Source organism: Typopeltis vanoorti, chromosome 9 (genome assembly GCF_054136105.1).
Source record: "Typopeltis vanoorti isolate ZY-2024b chromosome 9, IOZ_Tvanoo_1.0, whole genome shotgun sequence".
NCBI classification, from domain to species: domain Eukaryota; kingdom Metazoa; phylum Arthropoda; class Arachnida; order Uropygi; family Thelyphonidae; genus Typopeltis; species Typopeltis vanoorti.
Window position 1 is genome coordinate 75,391,493 of NC_143557.1, and position 19,880 is coordinate 75,411,372.

Genomic DNA, 19,880 nt, shown 5'->3' on the forward strand with positions numbered 1-19,880 from the left:
TACCAAATACGTATCCATGAGACACAAAACATACTTTCATCACTAAAAAGTATCTTTTTTTCAGCCCTCTTGACTCAACAGTCTTTTTTTACACCGTCGCACTCTAGCTGCCTTTTGCTTGGAAGTCATAAGCAGCTTCGTCTTAGGCACATGTGATTTAAAACCCAATTTGTGAAGTCTTCTCAACATCGTAGATTTAGACACATTCTCACCTAGTTCTTTCCATCTCTTGTGAAAATGCCTTACACTTCGGAAGCAGTTTTTCTTCACAATATTCTTCAGTCTCCTCTCTTGATGTAGTTATTATTATCTTTTTGACCTTTATTGCAACGATTATTTCGAAAATTCTGGTTATTAGAATACTTTCTCAATACTCTACTCACTCTTGCTTGAGAACATTTCATTTCCTTAGCTATAGACTATTGAGTTTGGCCTTCTTTGTGTAGAAACGCCATACGAAACTTCTTAGCTTCTGATATGTCACTCTTTCGACCCATGTTTAGCAAATGATTAACTGAAATCCATGCGCAAACGATTCCTCACACAAGTCAGTCCCACAGCTACTGAAATATATGCTATTTCTATTCTCTCCTCAAATCCAACTGGAACAATTTGGAATATTCTAATATTTTGAACCACATTAAAAATTATTCTAATTTTGTGAATTTTTCAAATATCAGTTTTCTTATAATTTATATTACATTTTTATGTGTTTACACGGTTATATAATCTACAAGTACATCGATTTACATTATGCTAATTCATATTTGGTAATAATTATTTTCTACGCAATAAATTCGAATCGCAAATCATTCAACACATTTTCTTTGATTATTCTAATTTTTTGATTTGGAGGTGTATTTATTATCTACAGCTGAGAAGGGGAAAGATTATGATTTAAAGTACTAAGGCTTTAGAAGAAAAGGAAAGTGGCCCAATTTTCCAGTCTTCTAAGGTTTCAGTGTTATATAAGTTCTCGAACTGGCAATATTGGATAGGTGGAGAAGGGAATTCAGAGTATAGTAAAAGGTTCTATCTTAGGATTAGTACAAAGAGAATGCCTCTAAGATCCCACTTTCCAAAAACTTAAATTTTGTCTTGTCAGCATTAGGAGTTAATCCACTACTTTTACTGAATTTGTCTAAAATACCAAAAAAAGATTGGGATAAAATAATTATCCCTGAAGGTCTCATCCTGTGAGCCATACATAGAAAGATACAAAAGGTTGAATTAATGCAAAAGTCATATCATCCATATACAAGTAGCAAAAAAAAAAAAAATGCATCATCTTATTATTAAAAAAATACTCTGGATCACAGATAGTTGTAGAAAGTGTTTTTCCACTGGTTTACAAAGTAAATTATACTTGCCAAGAAATTATATTGTTTAATCCTTGACCCAAGTGTAAGCAAAGTTTGTGTATTAAGTATCTTCATGAATAGGCTACTTGTGGATAGAGGCTGTTAACTTCTTTCCAAGTCTGGCTCCCACTGATAAGCCCTTAGCAAAGATTAAAATCAGTCTGGATAGTGACCCTTCTTATAATGCTTAGATATGTGTATCCAAAAGAAGTGTGCTTTGCATTATGGGATACTAAGTCAATTGGTGTGAAGTCAACAGCCTCTATATTCAAGTGGTCTAGTCAGTCATGAAGCTACTTTATGTGGAGACTTTGTTTGCTTACACTTGAGTAAAGGATTAAACATGAATATAATTTCTTTTACCTATATTTTAAAACATCTTATTAAAAGGTTTCATCTTATATTTAAATAAATCTGATAATCTGATCAGAAAACAAGTTTAGTTTACTGTGATTTGTAATCTCAAGTTCCACTGTTACATGTGGATTGATCATATTATATACATGGGTAAGCACAGCAGAAACAAAATATTTAAGGATACTTAAAAGTAATATTTCACGCTGAATCATACAGTTTCGTCTTTATTGCTGCATGCTACAGAACATGAAAATAAAAAACTCGAAGTAGCATTTCAAGAGACCTAACAGATTAATGCTTAAAATGTATATTACATCTGCTTAGAATAAGAATCTCCCAAAAGTTTGGCATGGATAAGCCATCATTCTGATTTAAACAAGACCTCAGACAAAGTGAATGCATCATGAAGATTAATATATTACCAACCTTCTTTAAATTGCTTAAGTCATTTGAATTAATTTTTTTATTCTGAATAAAAAATTTAAAAAAAACTGATGGTGTAAATCATTCCATAGTATTGTTGTCATAGTTTGTTTGAATTGAGAAAGTTTTTAGCAAAAATAATTTTTTTTTTTTATTCAAAAAATAGATTGATAAGGTATCAAAGATTAGCTTTTTATTTTAATCATTTGTTTATAGAAGACTGCAATTTTTTTACATTCATAAAAGTTACTTTTTTCAAAATGCTGTGTTGAAACATATATAAACCCATAATGAGCGTGTGTTTTCTTGATCACAGAACTAATGTAAATAACTATTTGGGAACATTGATCATGTGTAAACGGATAAGTATTTTAATACTGACTAGTTTCACCAAACTTAAGCTGTTGGCATCGTCAGGGTACAAGCACTGAGGTTAAAACATATCACAAATTAGATCTTAACTGTAAATAGCTACAGTTGCATGCACTACAGATAACCTTAACAGGAACCAAGGTTTAATACTTCCAGAGATATGGAAAACCCTAATTAGATCTCTGAACACACAAGAAATGAACTTTAATGCCAACTATAGAACATTCCTTAGCAACAACTAGTAAATCATGTACACGCGATACATGTATTATTCACGTTCAATGCTATTTTAATTTGTAACTATAATTTTTAGAATTTACAGTTAAGATCTAATTTGTGATATGTTTTAACCTCAGTGCTTGTACCCTGACGATGCCAACAGCTTAAGTTTGGTGAAACTAGTCGGTATTAAAATACTTATCTGTTTACACTTGATCATTATTCCCAAATAGTTATTTACATATATAAACCCAGTTGTTCATGGTCTTAGAGAATTGCTGTTGGTTTATTTGTCAGGGGAGGGGAAAAAACTTTCTTCCAGATAGCGATAGCTGAATTTTCTTTATAAAAAAACAAATTGCATAGTTTCTGTCTCTGATGATACTGTAAAAATAATCATAATTTAAAATTCTGAATATTTTTACGAATTGTTTATTAAAATGTTTATTAGTTTTGTTTTCATAACACGCATTGTCAGCACTTGTGATGTGCCCCGTTATGGAAATTGTTTTGTCAAAAGTGATATGTAAAGAAGTCAAAAAATTGATGTACTTACCAGATTTGATATTTGTATTACTTATAGGAACTTTTATTGTAATTTAAAATATTAAGTTTTGTGTTTTTATGAAAACATTCTCTCTTGTTGCTAACGGAGACGTGTCAGCCATTATTTATACCTAACTTCTTGCCTACCAGTTTCATGGAGTGCGCATGCTCACCGAGAAGTTAGATGTGTGATTGACAGCTGACAAGTTTGGTAACGAAGCAACAAGAGAGTAAACAAGATAGCATTCGGAAGGAATTTAGAACACTGCCCGGCAGATATTTAGATTCAGAGGAACTTGAGTTTTTTTTATGTGACAGTCAGCGGAAAATCAATAGTATATTCCGAAAAAGGAATTGTGGAACTATGAAGTTTTAATGTGGAATAAGTATGTGGATAAATAAAAGAGAAATATTGCTATAGATCGTTTTAAGAGGAATATTCGCAGAAACTCTAATTGGAAGATTTATAGTAGATTCCGAAAAGGGAATCGTAGAACTGTAAGTTTTTTTAAAGTGGAAGAGTTAAGACTGTCAATAAGAATTAGTAAATAAAAGAAGAATTTGCTATTTACGTTCTAAAGGAATGTTCGAGAAAACTCTGATTAGGAAGTTTCATCTGTATTAAGGACGCCGGATCTGACTATTATTTCTACTGAAGAAAAGAGACAGAATTAAGTTCGGAAGAATTAATGTGTGCTACATGAGTGATGGGAAAGGATCCTGTAAAAATGAAGAATAGAGTCATATATCTTCTGGAAAGGGCCTTGAAAGAGAAAGAAACTGGCTATGAACATTTTGTAATTGTGCAAACAAAGCGTTTAGTCTAGTCTTAAGTGTAAGTTTATTTTTAAAAGGCCTTGGATCCAATTAATTTGTAGTTAGTTATGTAATATTGTTTGGAGTGTATATATTGTTTGTTTTATTAAATATGTTTATTTTGTATTTGGTCTTGAGTCAGTGATTATTTGGATTCTGAAAGAAAGAGTTAAGATCATTGCACCAATTGGAGTGAACCCTTGTGCATATAATAATATATAGGTACACTTGGAAATAAAAAAAATAATTGTTAGAAACAGAGATCATCTCTATGGTAGGATTAATATGAATATAATATCTATAAATATCATCTATAAAAATCAACCAATTATTAATAATGGCACAGTCGACAGTATTCGAACCTCTGCGGGGAAACCCAATGGATTTCCAAAAATGAATATTAAGGAAAGGGAAGAGACTCTTAGAGATATATTTCATTCCTCAAACAATAAACAGGTGAACTTTTCTCAGTATAATGAAGCTCAATCTCTTAACACAGTGGCTACAGATAAAGTGACAGAAGGAAAGTTTCATAAATTAAAAGGTGCTAATAAAAAGAAACAAACTAAGGAAATTTCTGTAAATCTAACAGAAAATGTTCCAGAATCTGATTCCAAAGTAAAATTACATGATTTGGGAAAATTAGAGGAACTGAAAACATTTCTTAGTGAAGAAATAGAAAGACAACAGAGACCAATAGTACAAGGACAGTAATTTCTGTTTAAGATGATATCTGATTTAACAATGGTGCAGTCAACTACAGGATTGGTTATGACTTAACTATTTTAAAATCCAGAAAGTAAACCTTTACTCAAGTAAAAAGGCTACAGAAGATAGCAATATTAGTAGTGAAGTTTCTTTAGTTAAAGATGAGGAATTTTTAAAGTAAATTAATCCAACTTTAGTAATACCTTCTTTCTCAGGAGATAGTAGAAACATTTTTCAGATATGCAAAAAAAAATAGAGATTTGGGAAAATGGTCAGATTTTCATTTGTTGATTATACTTCGTAATAAATTATTGGGCAAAGTCAAAACATTCTTAAACGCATCTCCTTTACTGAGAGACACTGACAGTTATGCAACATTTAAAAGTCTGCTAATATCAGAATTTTCAAGTGTAAGAGAATTAGTGCCTAACATTTGGAAAATTCATCAGTGCATTCAAGGTAATAGGGAGTCTTTCAGAATATTATCACAGGCTTTGGAGCATTGCTCATCAATTTAATGTTTCATCTGAAGAGATCCTCTTTGGAATGATTGCTGTTTAATCAATTTAGATATGGCCTTAGAGATAATTTGAAAGAAACAGCATACAAGAAAAAGGTTAAAAATCTTGAACAGAGTTTTGAACTTGTTAAAGAAAAAATTTTTAAATATTTAACCTATATTTAACAAAACTTTTAATGCTTATTCCTAGATCTTAAAAAATAAGATGATTCCTGCTGATCATTATTTACACTCTCAGCAGAATCACTAGTTTCAGAATCATCTGACGCTAGAGATAATTCAGAATTTTCTTCTTCAAATTTACTATACTTACAAATCTTATTTCTATATTTCTCAAATATCTCACTTATTTGAACTATGCCTTAAATCTATCAGAATCAAATTCTACAGTTTCTGAGATTCTTTATCCTTACTAACTAAATTAGAGGTATTTTCACATTCCTCTAGCTTATTTAACTCTTATATTAACTAACCTGTGATATTCTGCTATAATTTCATCCATGTTAGAGTCAGTTTGATCATCATCACTCTTACATTGTACATTATCTGAATTATGTACCCTGGTATTTCTAAAATTTCCTGCATTAGGTTTTGTTTTATCCAAATTAAATTTTCTCTTTTGCTGCATATCTGAATTATGAGCTTTGAAACTATTTCCTTTTGTACTATTTGATTGTGAATGAGATGTACAATTAGTACTAGGAAAACAATGCTCATCTTTTAATATTTTATTCATATTGTCTCCTAATGTAACTAAATTTCTACTCCCTAAAAAGTACCTTTTTAACCTATCAGAGTGTACACTTAAAATTTTACTAGGATTTTTGACATCTTGAATCCTAAAATTCACAGGAGAAAATTTGTCTAAAATTCTGTATGGATCTAAAGCTTTCCTTCCTAATTTCCCAACTCAAATGATTCCTTGGATCATGTACACTTTCCATGATTCAGGACACCAAGGATTTTCTAGAACTTGGGAAAGAATAAAGGATCACTTGGCAGGACACCAAGGATTTTCTAGAACATGGGAAAGAATAAAGGATCGTTATATCTGGAAAGGTATGAAGAGTGATATACTCACATATGTCAAATCATGCCATAAGTGCCAAATAAGATCCCCTTTTAGAGGAAAAGCTCCATTACAACCATTTCCAATTCCAACCAGACCTTTTCAGGCTGTTTCGGTTGATGTGGTAGGTCCACTGCCAATTACTAAAAAAGGCAATAGGTATATATTTAACAAAACTTTTAATGCTTATTCCTTGATCTTAAAAAATATCGTGATTTCTGCTGATCATTATTTACACTCTCAGAATCATTAGTTTCAGAATCATCTGATGCTAGAGATAACTGAATTTACATCTTCTAATTTACTATACTTACAAATTTCATTTCTATACTTTTTAAATATTTCATTTAAACTATTTGAATTATGCCCTAAATCTACAGAATTATCACTATCAGAATCAAATTCTGCAGGTGTCTGAGATTCTACAAGTTGAGATTCTTTATCTTTACTAACTAAATTAGAGGTATTTTCACATTCCTTTGGCTTATTTAACTCCAAATTAACTAACCTATGATATTCTGCTATAATTTCATCCATGTTAGAGTCAGTTTGATTATCATCACTCTTACATTGTACATTATCTGAATTATGTACCCTGGGATTTCTAAAATTTTCTGCATTAGGTTTTGTTTTACCCAAATTAAATTTTCTCCTTTGCTGTGTATTTGAATTATGAGCTTTAAAACTATTCCCTTTCTTACTATTTGATTGTGTATGAGATGTACAATTAGTATTAGGAAAAGAACACTCATCTTTCAATATTTTATTCATATTGTCTCCTAATGTAACTAAATTTCTACTCTCTAAAAAGTACCTTTTTAACCTATCAGAGTGTACACTTAAAATTTTACTAGGATTTTTGACATCTTGAATCCTAAAATTCACAGGAGAAAATTTATCTAAAATTCTATATGGACCTGAAATTTTCCTTCCTAATTTCCCAACCCTTTTTATACTAGATTTTTCATCTAACAGTACTAAATCTCCTGGTGCAAATGACTTATACTTTCTAAAACGATTTATATACTGCCTAGTTTTCTGAGAACTTAATTTACTTATTTCACCTACTAATCTGTGAGTAGTGGAAAATTTATCTACTACTGTTTCAAGATACTCATTTATGCCATTATATCCTGTATTAGGAATGACTGAAACAAGTTCATTAGGAAAGATTGTATCAAAGCCATATAAAGCAAAAGATGGTTTTTCTTTGATAGCAGAATGAAAAGCAGATCTACATGCAAATAATGCTTGAGAAAGATATGTATCCCAAGCATTCATTTTAGTGTTTGCCAGATTGGAAAGTATTTGCTTTATATTTCTATTCAGCCTTTCACACATACCATTAAACTGCGGGTGGTAAGGTGTTGTAAAAATCTTCCTAGCGTTGAGTAATTTACATAACTGTAACAACAGTTCAGATGTGAAATTTGCTCCTTGATCTGAAAGTAAGGTCTGAGGAGTTCCAGATCTACAAATTATCATATTCAAAAATTTTCTTGCAATAGTCTTTGCAGTTTGATCCTTCATTAACACTGCTTCAGGAAATCTAGTTAGCATATCTATAGCTACTAGAAATACCTATTGCCTTTTTTAGTAATTGGCAATGGATCTACCACATCAATAGCAACAGCCTGAAAAGGTCTAGTTGGAATTGAAAATGGTTGTAATGGAGCTTTTCCTCTGAAAGGGGATCTTATTTTGCACTTATGGCATGATTTGACATATGTGAGTATATCACTCTTCATACCTTTCCAGATGTCACGATCCTTTATTCTTTCCCAAGTTCTAGCAAATCCTTGGTGTCCTGCCAAGTCTGAATCATGGAAAGTGTACATAATCCAAGGAATCATTTGAGTTGGTGCCAATATTTTCACTTTCAGCCTTCCATCTTCCATTTGTCTAGATAAGAGTAACCCATCTTTATCTAAATACAAGTTTTCCAGGTTTAAAAATGTATCCAGTTGAGTTTCACCCTTCAGTACTACTTCATAGATAGTTTTGAGTATGGGATCATCTTTCTGAGCTTGAACAATCTTATCTTTTACCCAAATTTTTGAACTAGGTTCCTTATTCTTTAGAGTCTCAATATTGAACACTTGATCATTATCATTAGTGTATTGAAAAACTTCAGGAGACTGCTCTAATTTTCCATTGTTACTTGATTTCCTGTCTAAACGGCATTCTGGTCCACACAAGGACACTGTATTATCAACAAAATTTCATGCAAAACCATGACGTCTCAGAAAATCAATTCCAAATATTACTTGTACATTTGGATTTGAGGATTCCGGAAGAACTATTAATGGATGACAAACTTTCAATGGAAAACAAGGAATTGAAATAAAAACACTGATTTGCTTATCTGCTGAAATTTCTGATTCAAATATTCCCTTTAATTTAATTGGATAGCTTAAAACTGAAATGTCATTTGGAATTAGAGATTTAATTCTGTTAAACAAGCTATAAGAAATGAGTGAGATATGTGCACCTGTGTCAAGTAAGATTTCACAAGGCACATCTTCAATAAATCCTTGTAGAACTGTCAAAGGATTACCTCTATTAGCATAAGGAGTTAATGATACATCAAACTCTCTTTCAGGATTAGAGCTGCCTCTAGCTTTACCCATGTCTAGTGAGTAGTTTGACATATCTGTCCTTGCCAGCATGATATTGGAATAATAACTATTTCCAGATTTACTTTTATTCTCTGATTTCTTATGTTGAAAACAAGATTTATCTCTAACATAACAGTCTTTAGCAAAATGACCCGGTTTATTACATCTAAAGCATTTTGGAACATATTGCCTTTGAAATGTTCTATTCCTGTCAATACCATTAGATTCACAAGAGAAAGATTGATTATCTGTAAGATTCTTAGATATTGTTAAATCAGATATCATCTTAAACAGAAGTTCCTGTCCTTGTACTATTGGTCTCTGTTGTCTTTCTATTTCTTTACTAAGAAATGTTTTCAGTTCCTCTAATTTTCCCAAATCATGTGATTTTACTTTGGAATCAGATTCTGGAATATCTTCAGTGAAATTCACAGACATTTCCTTAGACTGTTTCTTTTTATTATTTGAGGAATGAAATATATCTCTAAGTCTCTCTTCCTTTTCTTTAACAAGTTCAAAACACTGTTCAAGATTTTTAACCTTTTTCTTGTATGCTGTTTCTTTCAAATTATCTCTAAGGCCATGTCTAAATTGATTAAACAGCAACCATTCCAAAGAGGATTTCTCTTCAGATGAAACATTAAATTCATGAGCAATGCTCCAAAGTGTGTAATAATATTCTGAAACAGACTCCCTATTATCTTGAATGCACTGTTGAATTTTCCAAATGTTAGGCCCTAATTCTCTTACACTTGAAAATTCTGATATTAGCAGACCTTTAAATGATACATAACTGTCAGTGTCTCTCAGTAAAGGAGATGCGTTTAAGAATGTTTTGACTTTGCCCAACAATTTATTACGAAGTATAATCAACAAATGAAAATCTAACCATTTTCCCAAATCTCTAATTTTTTCAGCATATCCAAAAAATGTTTCTATGCTTTCACTACTATCTCCTGAGAAAGAAGGTATTACTAAAGTTGGATTAATTAACCTTAAAAATTCCTCATCTTTAACTAAAGAAACTTCACTACTAATATTGCTATCTTCTGTAGCCATTTTATTTGAGTCAAGATTTACTTTCTGGATTCTAAAAATAAAGTTAAGTCATAACCAATCCTGTCGTCTACTGCGCCATTGTTAATAATTGGTGGATTTTTATTTAAAGAGGATATTTATAATATTAATAATACTATAAAAATAGTATAATTTACAATTATGAATCTTTTTACAGTTATTTCTATACATTATTATTTTATTAGTTTTGGTTTCTTAGGAACTTGCAAGGTGCCTGATATTGATCTGTTAAAATGAAGAGTAAAGTATGTTAGATTTATTGCACTTACTGGGTATCTGATAGTCATAATACTTTCATTGTTCTTTATTGTAATTCTCAGTTGTTAAGTGTTGTGATATCTGTCATTCATTGTAAAGACATTCTCCCTTTCAACAACGATGATAACGTATCAACCATTACTAGCTTCTTGATTGCCGCTTAGTGAAACAAGTGTGCATGCTCCAAGGAATGGGTTCATGGGTGATTGACAGCTGACAGAGAGAGTTTGGTACCTGGGTAATGGAAGAAAACAATAAGTGAGAGAATGCAGACCAGAGAATTTTGTTTGAGGAAGATTTTAGGAAGACTGAATATATTAATAGAGGATTCAGAAAAGGGAATCTTAGCAAGGAGAATCCTTAGATTGGAAGAGTTGATTGAGATTGTCAACAAGTGAATAGTAAATAAAAGGAGATATTAAGTAGATGTTCTATTTCAAAATTCAAGGAAACACAAAACAAAGTTTAGTCTTCTGTCTCAAGAACAGCGATATTATTTATCAGAACAAGTGATGTAATTAGAGAAATATGAAACTGTAATCTAGCTTCAGAAGAGGCTCTACTTTAATGCAGTGTTTATAAAATAGTAAAGGAATTTTTTTTTTTTCCTGATAATAAATTTATCATCATCATCAAATTCCTGATATATGTACCCTCAAGGGGTGTACAGGATATGATAGTACTACATGAAAAATTTACATCATTACAAACTTCTACAATTTTCTTCCAAACTAGTCTGTTACCTGTCAACACACATTATCAGATCTTATATTTCTATCTTCTAAGGCACTTTTTACTGTATCAATCCACCTATATATTGGTCTTCCTCTGGATCTTTTTCCTGCCAACCTGGCAAAGAACACTTGTTTTGCTAATCTTTCCTTTCCCATTCTGTATAAGTGACCATACTACCTGAGATTAGCTCTGCTAACACATCCCTGGATGCTTACAGTGTCTTGTTCTTTCCTAATATGCTCGTTTTTAATATGATAGTGCCATCTGTTCTTTCCCGTAATCTTTCTCAGGACTCTAATATCTGCAATCTCTAGTCTTTCATCAAGTGTTTTACTTCTGACCTAGCTCTTAGATCCATAAGTTAAAACTGGTTTGAACACTGTCTTGTTCACAGCTTGATTTTTGTTGTCGCTTTTTTGCATTATTTTTTATTATTAATTTGTATGATGGATCCAGTACAGTCAACAAGTTCTGTTAAACGTTTCAGTAGCTCTTGCAAAAGAATATTGAATAATGTGCTGACATTCTGCGAAAAAAGAATCATCTCCTTGTTCCCCTTTCTCAAGTCATAAAACGTGCAAGTGCAATTGCGGGCGTATCGGGGTCGACTGTTAAAAGAATTCGTAGGGAATCAAAAGGTGAAGGTAAGCCAAAATTTAAATCTCCTAAAAAAAAAAGCGCCAGAGTAAAGAAAACCATCAAAACCATAGCTTTGAATGATTTTGATGTAGACGTTATAAGAAGAACTATTCACGAATTTTATGTGGTCGAGAAAAGAGTGACAACTGTTCCGAAATTGATTCCTGTGCTTAAAGAAAAAATTAATTTTCCTTGGAAAAGAGAAACTTTAAGGAAAATACTTCATGAAATCGGATTTTGTTTTAAAAAGTCCCAGAATAAAAGGAAACTTATCATGGAGCGAAATGACATTGTTTTATCTAGAACGCCGTATTTGAGAGCAATAAGATGTTTCAGGGAGGAAAAAAAAAAACGATTGTGTATCTAGATGAAACTTGGATTGATAGTAATTTAAATTATGGAAAATGTTGGCAGTCTCAAAGAAGATTGTGGAGTGCTACAAACCGGAAATGCCTCGCGGCACATAATAATTTTGTGTGCGGGTAGAGAAATGGGTTTTTTACTGAATTCAAACTTACTATACAAAGCCAATTACCATAGGCAAATGAATTCTACGATCTTCGAAAAGTGTTTCGAAGATCGTAGAATTCCAAACCTTCCTAAAAATGCTGTTGTTATAATTGATAACTCTTCATATCACTCTATTCGATCAAACAAAGTTCCAAATTGGTCTAATAAGAAGCACGGTCTTATGGATTGGCTCTCTGCAAATAACATTTCTCATTCCCCAGATATGCGAAAAATTGAATTGCTTAATTTGGTCAAATGAAACTCACCCACAACTAAACTATTTAAATTCGACACGATGCTCAAAGAGCATGGATTTCTAGCTTTGAGGATACCACCATATCATTGCGATATTAATACTATTGAGTATGTTTGGGCAGAAGTGAAAAGTTTCATTCGCTATCGTAACATAACTGGAGATATTGACATGTCGAAACTTTTTAAGCTTTCAGAACAGGCGATTGAAAGTATTACAGTTCAAAACTGGGGAAAATATTGCTTTCATGTCACCTCATTGAAAAATATGTATTGGGACAGAGATGGAATTATCGAAGAATTATGCGAACCTTTGGTGATCAGTTTAAGTGAAAGTGATAGCGATTCGGACACTGATTCAGATGACTGTGAAGATTAAAAGGATTTGATAATGATATTTTTTTCCACCCTTTTTTTGCATGAGTTTGTTAAAAGAGTCACAACAAGTCATAAATAATTAATTGGTTTAGGACATTAAAGTGTCTCAGTTCTCTCAACTGTAAGTTTAGAATATCTAAGTTCATTTGAAAAAATTTCTGTTTTTGTCCTTGTCTGACACCAGATTTAACATTAAACTATCTTCCTCTTCTTCCTTCAATTCTTACTGCTGATTTACAACTCAAATAAAGACTAAGTATTGCTTGATATAATGCCCCATTGACACCGTATACTGGTATTAGAAAAGTGCAATAGTTCCCTAGGCCCACTGAAAGAGAATGAAGAAACTGTAGAAAGAATTTGCATCATGTGATAATTTTGGTTGGGACCTATAAGTTGATGAGGGGTTGTTACCAGATTAATGTGGAGAAGATATTTTATAGAGTAGAAGGAGGCAGGGGTGGAACTAGAGGCCATCCACAGAAGCTGTATAAGGAAGCAGCGAGCAGGGAAGTGAGAAACAAGTTCTTTACATGGAGGTTGAATGGAATGCATTGCCTGAAAGTGTGGTGAGCGCAGAAACTGTGAATGGGTTCAAGCATCTGAAAAATCAGATTGTATTTATTTTATTTTATTTTTTATTTTTTTGACATTTCCGATAACTAGCCCAAGTTTGAAGTTCCCTGCCAAACTGCTTTAGCTCAGTCAGAATAATATATTTATATTCTGAATATGTTTTATTGTCCTTCAGCTTCATGATTTTCCTTTAACTAGGCCCTGAGACATACCCTAATTATTTTATAAACAAAAATAAAAAAAATTTAAGGATCAAAAAAGAAATTTGAGGAATGAATTATACTTTTTCCCATGTGTTTTCAATTAATGCGCCTGTTTTAAAGAACGCATTAGCCGCTTTAATTGAGGGATTGCTGTATTTCTGTTCCATTCTAGTCTTTCACTTTGCAGATAATTTGGCAATGTGTCTCCTAAATTTCAGATCCTTATCCACCATCACCCCAAAATCTCCTATTTCGTCCACCTTCAACAGGATATCCCCACCGAGTGTAAATTCTACATTCCATCTTTTTTCTTTCTTTTTTTTACCTTACATTTCTCAACATTGAACTGGCATCCCAACTGCTTTGTTCATTCCAGATCTACAAAACTTAAATACAGATCTTTGTTATATTCCCATGATTTCTCAACTGTTCATCATAAAGTGAAAATCTGATCCTGACATTTGGCCTGAATCGAGCTTGTTCTTCACCAAGCTTCTTTTCCACAATCCTTCTCAAGTATACTTGCATATATATCTTACCAGGAACACTCAGTTCCTGGTAAGATATAATCTCTACTGAGAAATTACGGAGGTATTTCTCAGTAGAGAAATACCTCTGTAATTCTCACATTCAGTTTTATTTCCCTTTTTATATATACTCCAATTCATCCCTCTGTCTAGGCCTTCTGAACTATGCAGTGCAGCCACTATCAGACTTTTATACCTCCATACTTGAGCATTTCTGATCGAATGTGCTTAATATTGCCTGAGGTAAGAATATTTATATTCCAGTGAAACAGTAAGGATGAATGAAATAATATGTGCTAAATAAGAAAACACTGCAATAGTCCTGTGAAAGTTAAGAATTTTTATATTTTGAGGGAGGCCTGATAAAGAACTGACTCTGAGACTCTGATGAATATTTATTGTTTGTAGGAAATTTTTATAAAAAAAAAAAAAAATGTTCAGTCTAATAGACTGATTAAGTACATGTGGAGCAAATCATAATTAGAATAAGTTTATCCTATAAAGAGAAAGGAGATCTCTAATGTATAGTTTTAATTTAGTTTTATGTACAATGTATATAGTTTTTTGGTTTCATTAAAAAAAATATTTCGTTTTATTTGATCTCGAGTCATTCCTGGATTCTAAAAATAACAGTTAAAAGTTATTGCACTAATCGGATTGAACTCTTCTATATATTTACTTAACACTTGCTTATAATCATTACAGACATATAAATAGCACAGCTGACAGGATTTTTAACATAACTGTAACAGATGATGTGATTAAATACAATACTGTCAGTGTTAGCAAATGCAAAATACTGGTGAAAATATAGTTTTCAATTCTCATGCTGTTAATCTATTGATCTTATTTTATATGTTTTGGAAATGCTTCTACAACATTACTTGTTTATAGGTTAGAGGAGCATCACGCACCAATCCAAATGAAATAGTTGATGACCTACTCACACCATGTTCCCCGGGAACACCTGGAGCTCTAGAAATGTCATGGATGGATGTTCCTGGTGACAAACTTTTGGAACCTGTTGTGACTATGGTAAATATATATATGCATGTGTTTCTAACTGTGCTTCATGGTATAAACAATACCAGAGGAAAATTAATAATTTATTGAACTTGGCTGGTTGGAAGTTCAGTGAAAATATTTCACTGGAGATAGTTGCAGAAATAATTCAAATTGTAACTGAAAAGAAACTGGTGCCCTAATAACGTGCCTCTAGTAGCTAGATAAAAACAATTAATTCAGAAAAGTCAGGCTACATGACAGTTTCCCAAATCTTTGGCAAATTAATGCAGCCATATTTGTTGAGGTTGAATACAAGTGCTTCATTGATGATGATGACTCTAGAAATAGTCTTCTTCCATTTAATCCTGATAAAGGAATGTCCACAACATTGTTTGCTATATAGATGATTATGGGTGAAGTTTTTATATTCGTCAGGGTGGATGTTAATAGATACTACCAATCTGTCCAAAGTAGGCTTCATTGCAGGCACAAGGAACTTTGTACATTCCAAGAATGCAAGAGGATGAAGTTCATCCTTAGGAGAATGGGTGAAGATTGTTAGTTGGATGTGTGATTTGAAAATGGTATGGAGATTATATTTGTGGAGGACTTTAGTTGTGTTTTCCAGTGTTGCTTGAATAAATATAAGGGATTGGAATAGCTTTTCTGTGATCTTGTGTATTGGTTGCAAGAGGTGTTACATGCAATTAGGATTATATGTTTTGTGATGGTTCTAGCCCATTGGCTATAAAAACTGTTGCAAAGATGCCTTAAATTCAGTAGCAAGGTGTGTTACTTGAACAAATAGCCCTAGCTGTTCGTAAGTATTTGAGGATGCCATGCTGTGGGATGAATGAGTGTGATTGCCGATGTATCTTCATGATGATTTAAGTACCTCTAAACATAAAAGGAACATGAACTGATTGATAATCATGTAACTAATGTGTCTAGGAAGGAAAAAAATTTCTTTTTTCTACATAGCATACCAAAACTGTTGGTTTATGTATAACAGTGTTAAGCACCTGAATGTCTAGAAATTCCATATAGAAATTGGCTAGAGGAGTGGAAAGAAGTGAACCCATTGCAGTCCCTGAATAAATGATGAATTTGAATAATTCAAATATTTCAGAAGGGAAATGTGGCTTGATAAGGTCAAAGATCTCTGTCAGTGGTACATTGGTTTAAATTTCTGGTAATTGCTTTAGGCCAAAATGTAACTTTATACACACACACACACACACACACACACACACACGTGGCTGATCCTAGAGGTGAGCTTTGGGTGTGTGTGTGTGTGTGTGTGTGTGTATAAAGTTACATTTTCACGTGCACTGCACTTTGTTTTGCCTGAGGTTCCACAACTGGAGATCAACAAGGGTACCCATGATGACGGCCAGGCATCACAACAATGCCTCGCACGAACCAAGAAATGTCAGCAAGTGTGTGTGCACAAACACACACTTTTTTTCTTTTGTTATTTTGTGGGATCTTGATCTATAATCTGGTATGCAGAGGCATCTTTAAGATTGTTCATTTTTCTGTTACACTTTGTTGAAGCTATAATGACAGTAGCATTTCTCTTATCTGCTTTGGTTATAATGATTTTTTTTAAGTTAATATTTCCTTAGGTGGAATGTTGCTCTTGGGAGGTTCAGATTTTGTAAGAATTCCTGTTACATCCAGACAAATATTGTTAGCCTCTGTGGGAGATGGATCATAGATACCACATTCAGTGCTGGTCATTATTTCTAGGATAGGTAAATGACAAAATTATGACTTTGACTTAGGGTGTTGGTATTGTCTTATCTAAATAGCTGTGATGATAAATTCACTACCTCACAGTTTGATATGATTGCAGCTGGGATGTGTTTAGGTGTTATAGAGCTTCAGATTTTTTTCAAGTGACTATTTTTGACCTTTACTTTAGTTTCTAGAGTTTGAGATGAAATTGACTAGTGTTCTAGATTTGTTATTTCGGATAATTTTTCTTGTAAAGAATGATATGAATACAGGATTTCAATTGTTTAAAGTTTTTATTTTATGGAGGGTGGGGAAAAGATGTGAGGGCATCCATGGAAGTTGAGAATGTTGACAAATATGTTATATGTTGCCATTGGGTGTTGTATGTACAAACAGTGTGAATTCAAGAACAAGTATGATAGCTGGTGCATGTAGTCTCCCTCGATGAGTCCCTAACTCCCTGGTCTTTCTTAATTATAATAATCATTATTAGGTTCCCAAAATTCACAAACCCAGTACCCCCCCCCTTCATACACACACCCAGTAATTAATAACAGAAACAGTCCCACTTGAAAACTTGCCAAATTGTGTGTGTGCCTGCGTGCATGCAAATGTAAAACTCTTAAACTAATATATCAGCTATAGCTGACAAAAATAACACCAGTTTGCATGTGTCTATCATGTTCCCATTTTCTCCTATTTTCATACTGTAATCTGTGCCATATATTCAGAATTATTCAGATATGACCTGGACATATGCAAAGAAGGAACACTTACAAATTTGTGTTGGAAACACTGGAGATGTCAGTAACATCAGGTATGAATATCATAGGCCATATACTACAATAGTCCGCGCGGTTAGCCTAGTGGCTTTGCGCTTCGCAACCATATGCCTGGGGAAGGAGTGTCCTAGGTTCGATTCCCGTCGGAGACGTGAGGAGCTGAAGGATCTTCCTCAGCCATAGCCAAGTTAGCCGGTCTTGGGCGCGGGCAGTAGGGTTTTTTCCGCCAGTTTATCTGGTGTTTTTCATCCCGCAAGCAGGCAAACCGGCCCCGTGAACACACATGGATACAGCCAAGAATACCTTGAGGCATAGGAGTGACCATTCTGTCCTCGTATTTCGGTTACGAAATCCAAGCATGCTTGGAAGGTTATGGGCCTTAAAGGCCTGTTAAAGCCATTGGGATAGATAGATAGATAGATAGATATACTACAATGAATAAAATCTTCTGAAGTTAAGAAATTACAAAACTGTGTAGTAGGCCATGAAAATTAAAAGGAATGTATTAGCTCTGAAGAGGATGCTATAAATTCATCATCTATCCTTATAGAGATGCATGCCTTGGCTTGCACAGTAGACAGCTGCAGTCCACAAGTTCCATTCTGTACAATGCCAGTGCAAACATTCACTTGAATTGAATTGTTGCCCATTATGTTTTTGGATTCTAAAACCAAAAATTGATCCTATTGGTAAGTGGATTCTGTGTGTCTCCTTTGTCCAGTCCACATGCCTTTAGTTGGAGAGGGTTGAGTCCACCTATTGGTACACAATGGATGGTTATAAGGGATGTTAACCAGAAGAGAGAGAACTAGTCTCAAACTGACGTGTCACAGTTTTCCCCTCTGGAAACTCTGGATTTTTTTTTTTTTTTTCCCCTTATGCACCTAATACATAAAGGAAAGTACATGAGAAGAGGAGTTGATTCTGACTACACCCGAGGTTTGCAGGCTTTATTTAAGTGACCCTTCCACGTTGCAGTTCTAATGAAGAAATTAAAATGTACTTCAGCCTAGTTACAGGAAAACCTCACTTAACGCGATTAATTAATCTATCAGTTAATATGCAGCTAAGCAAAATCGCGTTAAGCGAATGCAATAGGAATAATTATAATTCATCCATCAGTTAGCGTAAATTTGGAAAAAAGTATGGAATACGCTATGTTAGAGGATAAAATTATCCAACTTAATAAAAATCAATTGCTTAAATTTTTATTTAATGTCTAAACATTTGATTGAGCTACTTTTTGTACAAAAAAATTAAGTAAAAATGTTTTAATTGTTCTCGACTTTTTCATCTTGCCATGCAATTTGCGATAGCTGGCGATCACTTTATCATGCTTTTGGTGGACTTTGAGGCTTCGTTCCATATCAGGATTCAGCATCAAACAAAATTTTTCTTAGCATACTCAATCTGATTGAAAACTAGCTCAAGTTCGTTTGCAGTTAGCTTTGTAGTAACATTCTCTTGTTGTTTGCATGCTATTCTTCTAGTTGAAGGAGATCATTCTTGCTTAACTGTTCTGAATGGGAATCGAGCAAGTTTCTCACATCTTCATTATCCAGTTCATTAAATCCAAATTCTTTTCCAATGGTGCTGATTTCTTCAATAACGTTAGATCTTGGATTTTGCACATGATAAACTAACATAGTCTTGAGTTTAAATTTACTTTCTCCATTGCCTCCTAATAAGAGGATCTTTAGATACTTTGTATCCTGGTTGAGATGCTTCAGTTTAGCTAGGAAAGTTTTTGTTGGCATACGCTTACAAAACAGACCAATTTCATTGAATATTTGCTGATCGTCATAATCACCCTCCTGAATTATCCTTTGCAATTCTTCAGGAAACTTGGCCGCAGAATCTTTATCAGCATTAGCAGATTACCCAGTTATTCTTACGTTATGCTGTCCAGTCCAGTCCGATTTTTAAATCGATCAAACTATCCTAAACTCACAGTAAAGCTTTCACATTCCTCTTGAAATTTGGTCTCTTTCAATGAGGTAAAAATATAGAGTTTGTCTGAATGTTCCCTGTACTAAGAGATATTCTTTTTTTTGGTTATAATCCTCAATCCAGAGTGATAGAAGATGCTCTATCTTGATTAAATGGCTTCTATTTTGGGTGATCTGCTTTCTTAAAGAAGCAGTAGCAACTTTTCCTTGTTTTTGTATTCTTTGCTCTTATTTAATATA

The 19,880-nt window shown here is 33.1% G+C and overlaps 1 protein-coding gene across 1 annotated transcript in view; it reads left to right on the forward strand.

Moving 5' to 3' along the window:
- Positions 1–19,880, forward strand: part of Vps4 (vacuolar protein sorting 4) — a 216,813-nt gene that overhangs the window by 174,100 nt on the left and 22,833 nt on the right. The window contains exon 11 of the mRNA XM_090398397.1: positions 15,059–15,199. Coding sequence (XP_090254523.1) covers positions 15,059–15,199 — 141 coding nt within the window. The remainder of the gene's footprint in view (positions 1–15,058; positions 15,200–19,880) is intronic.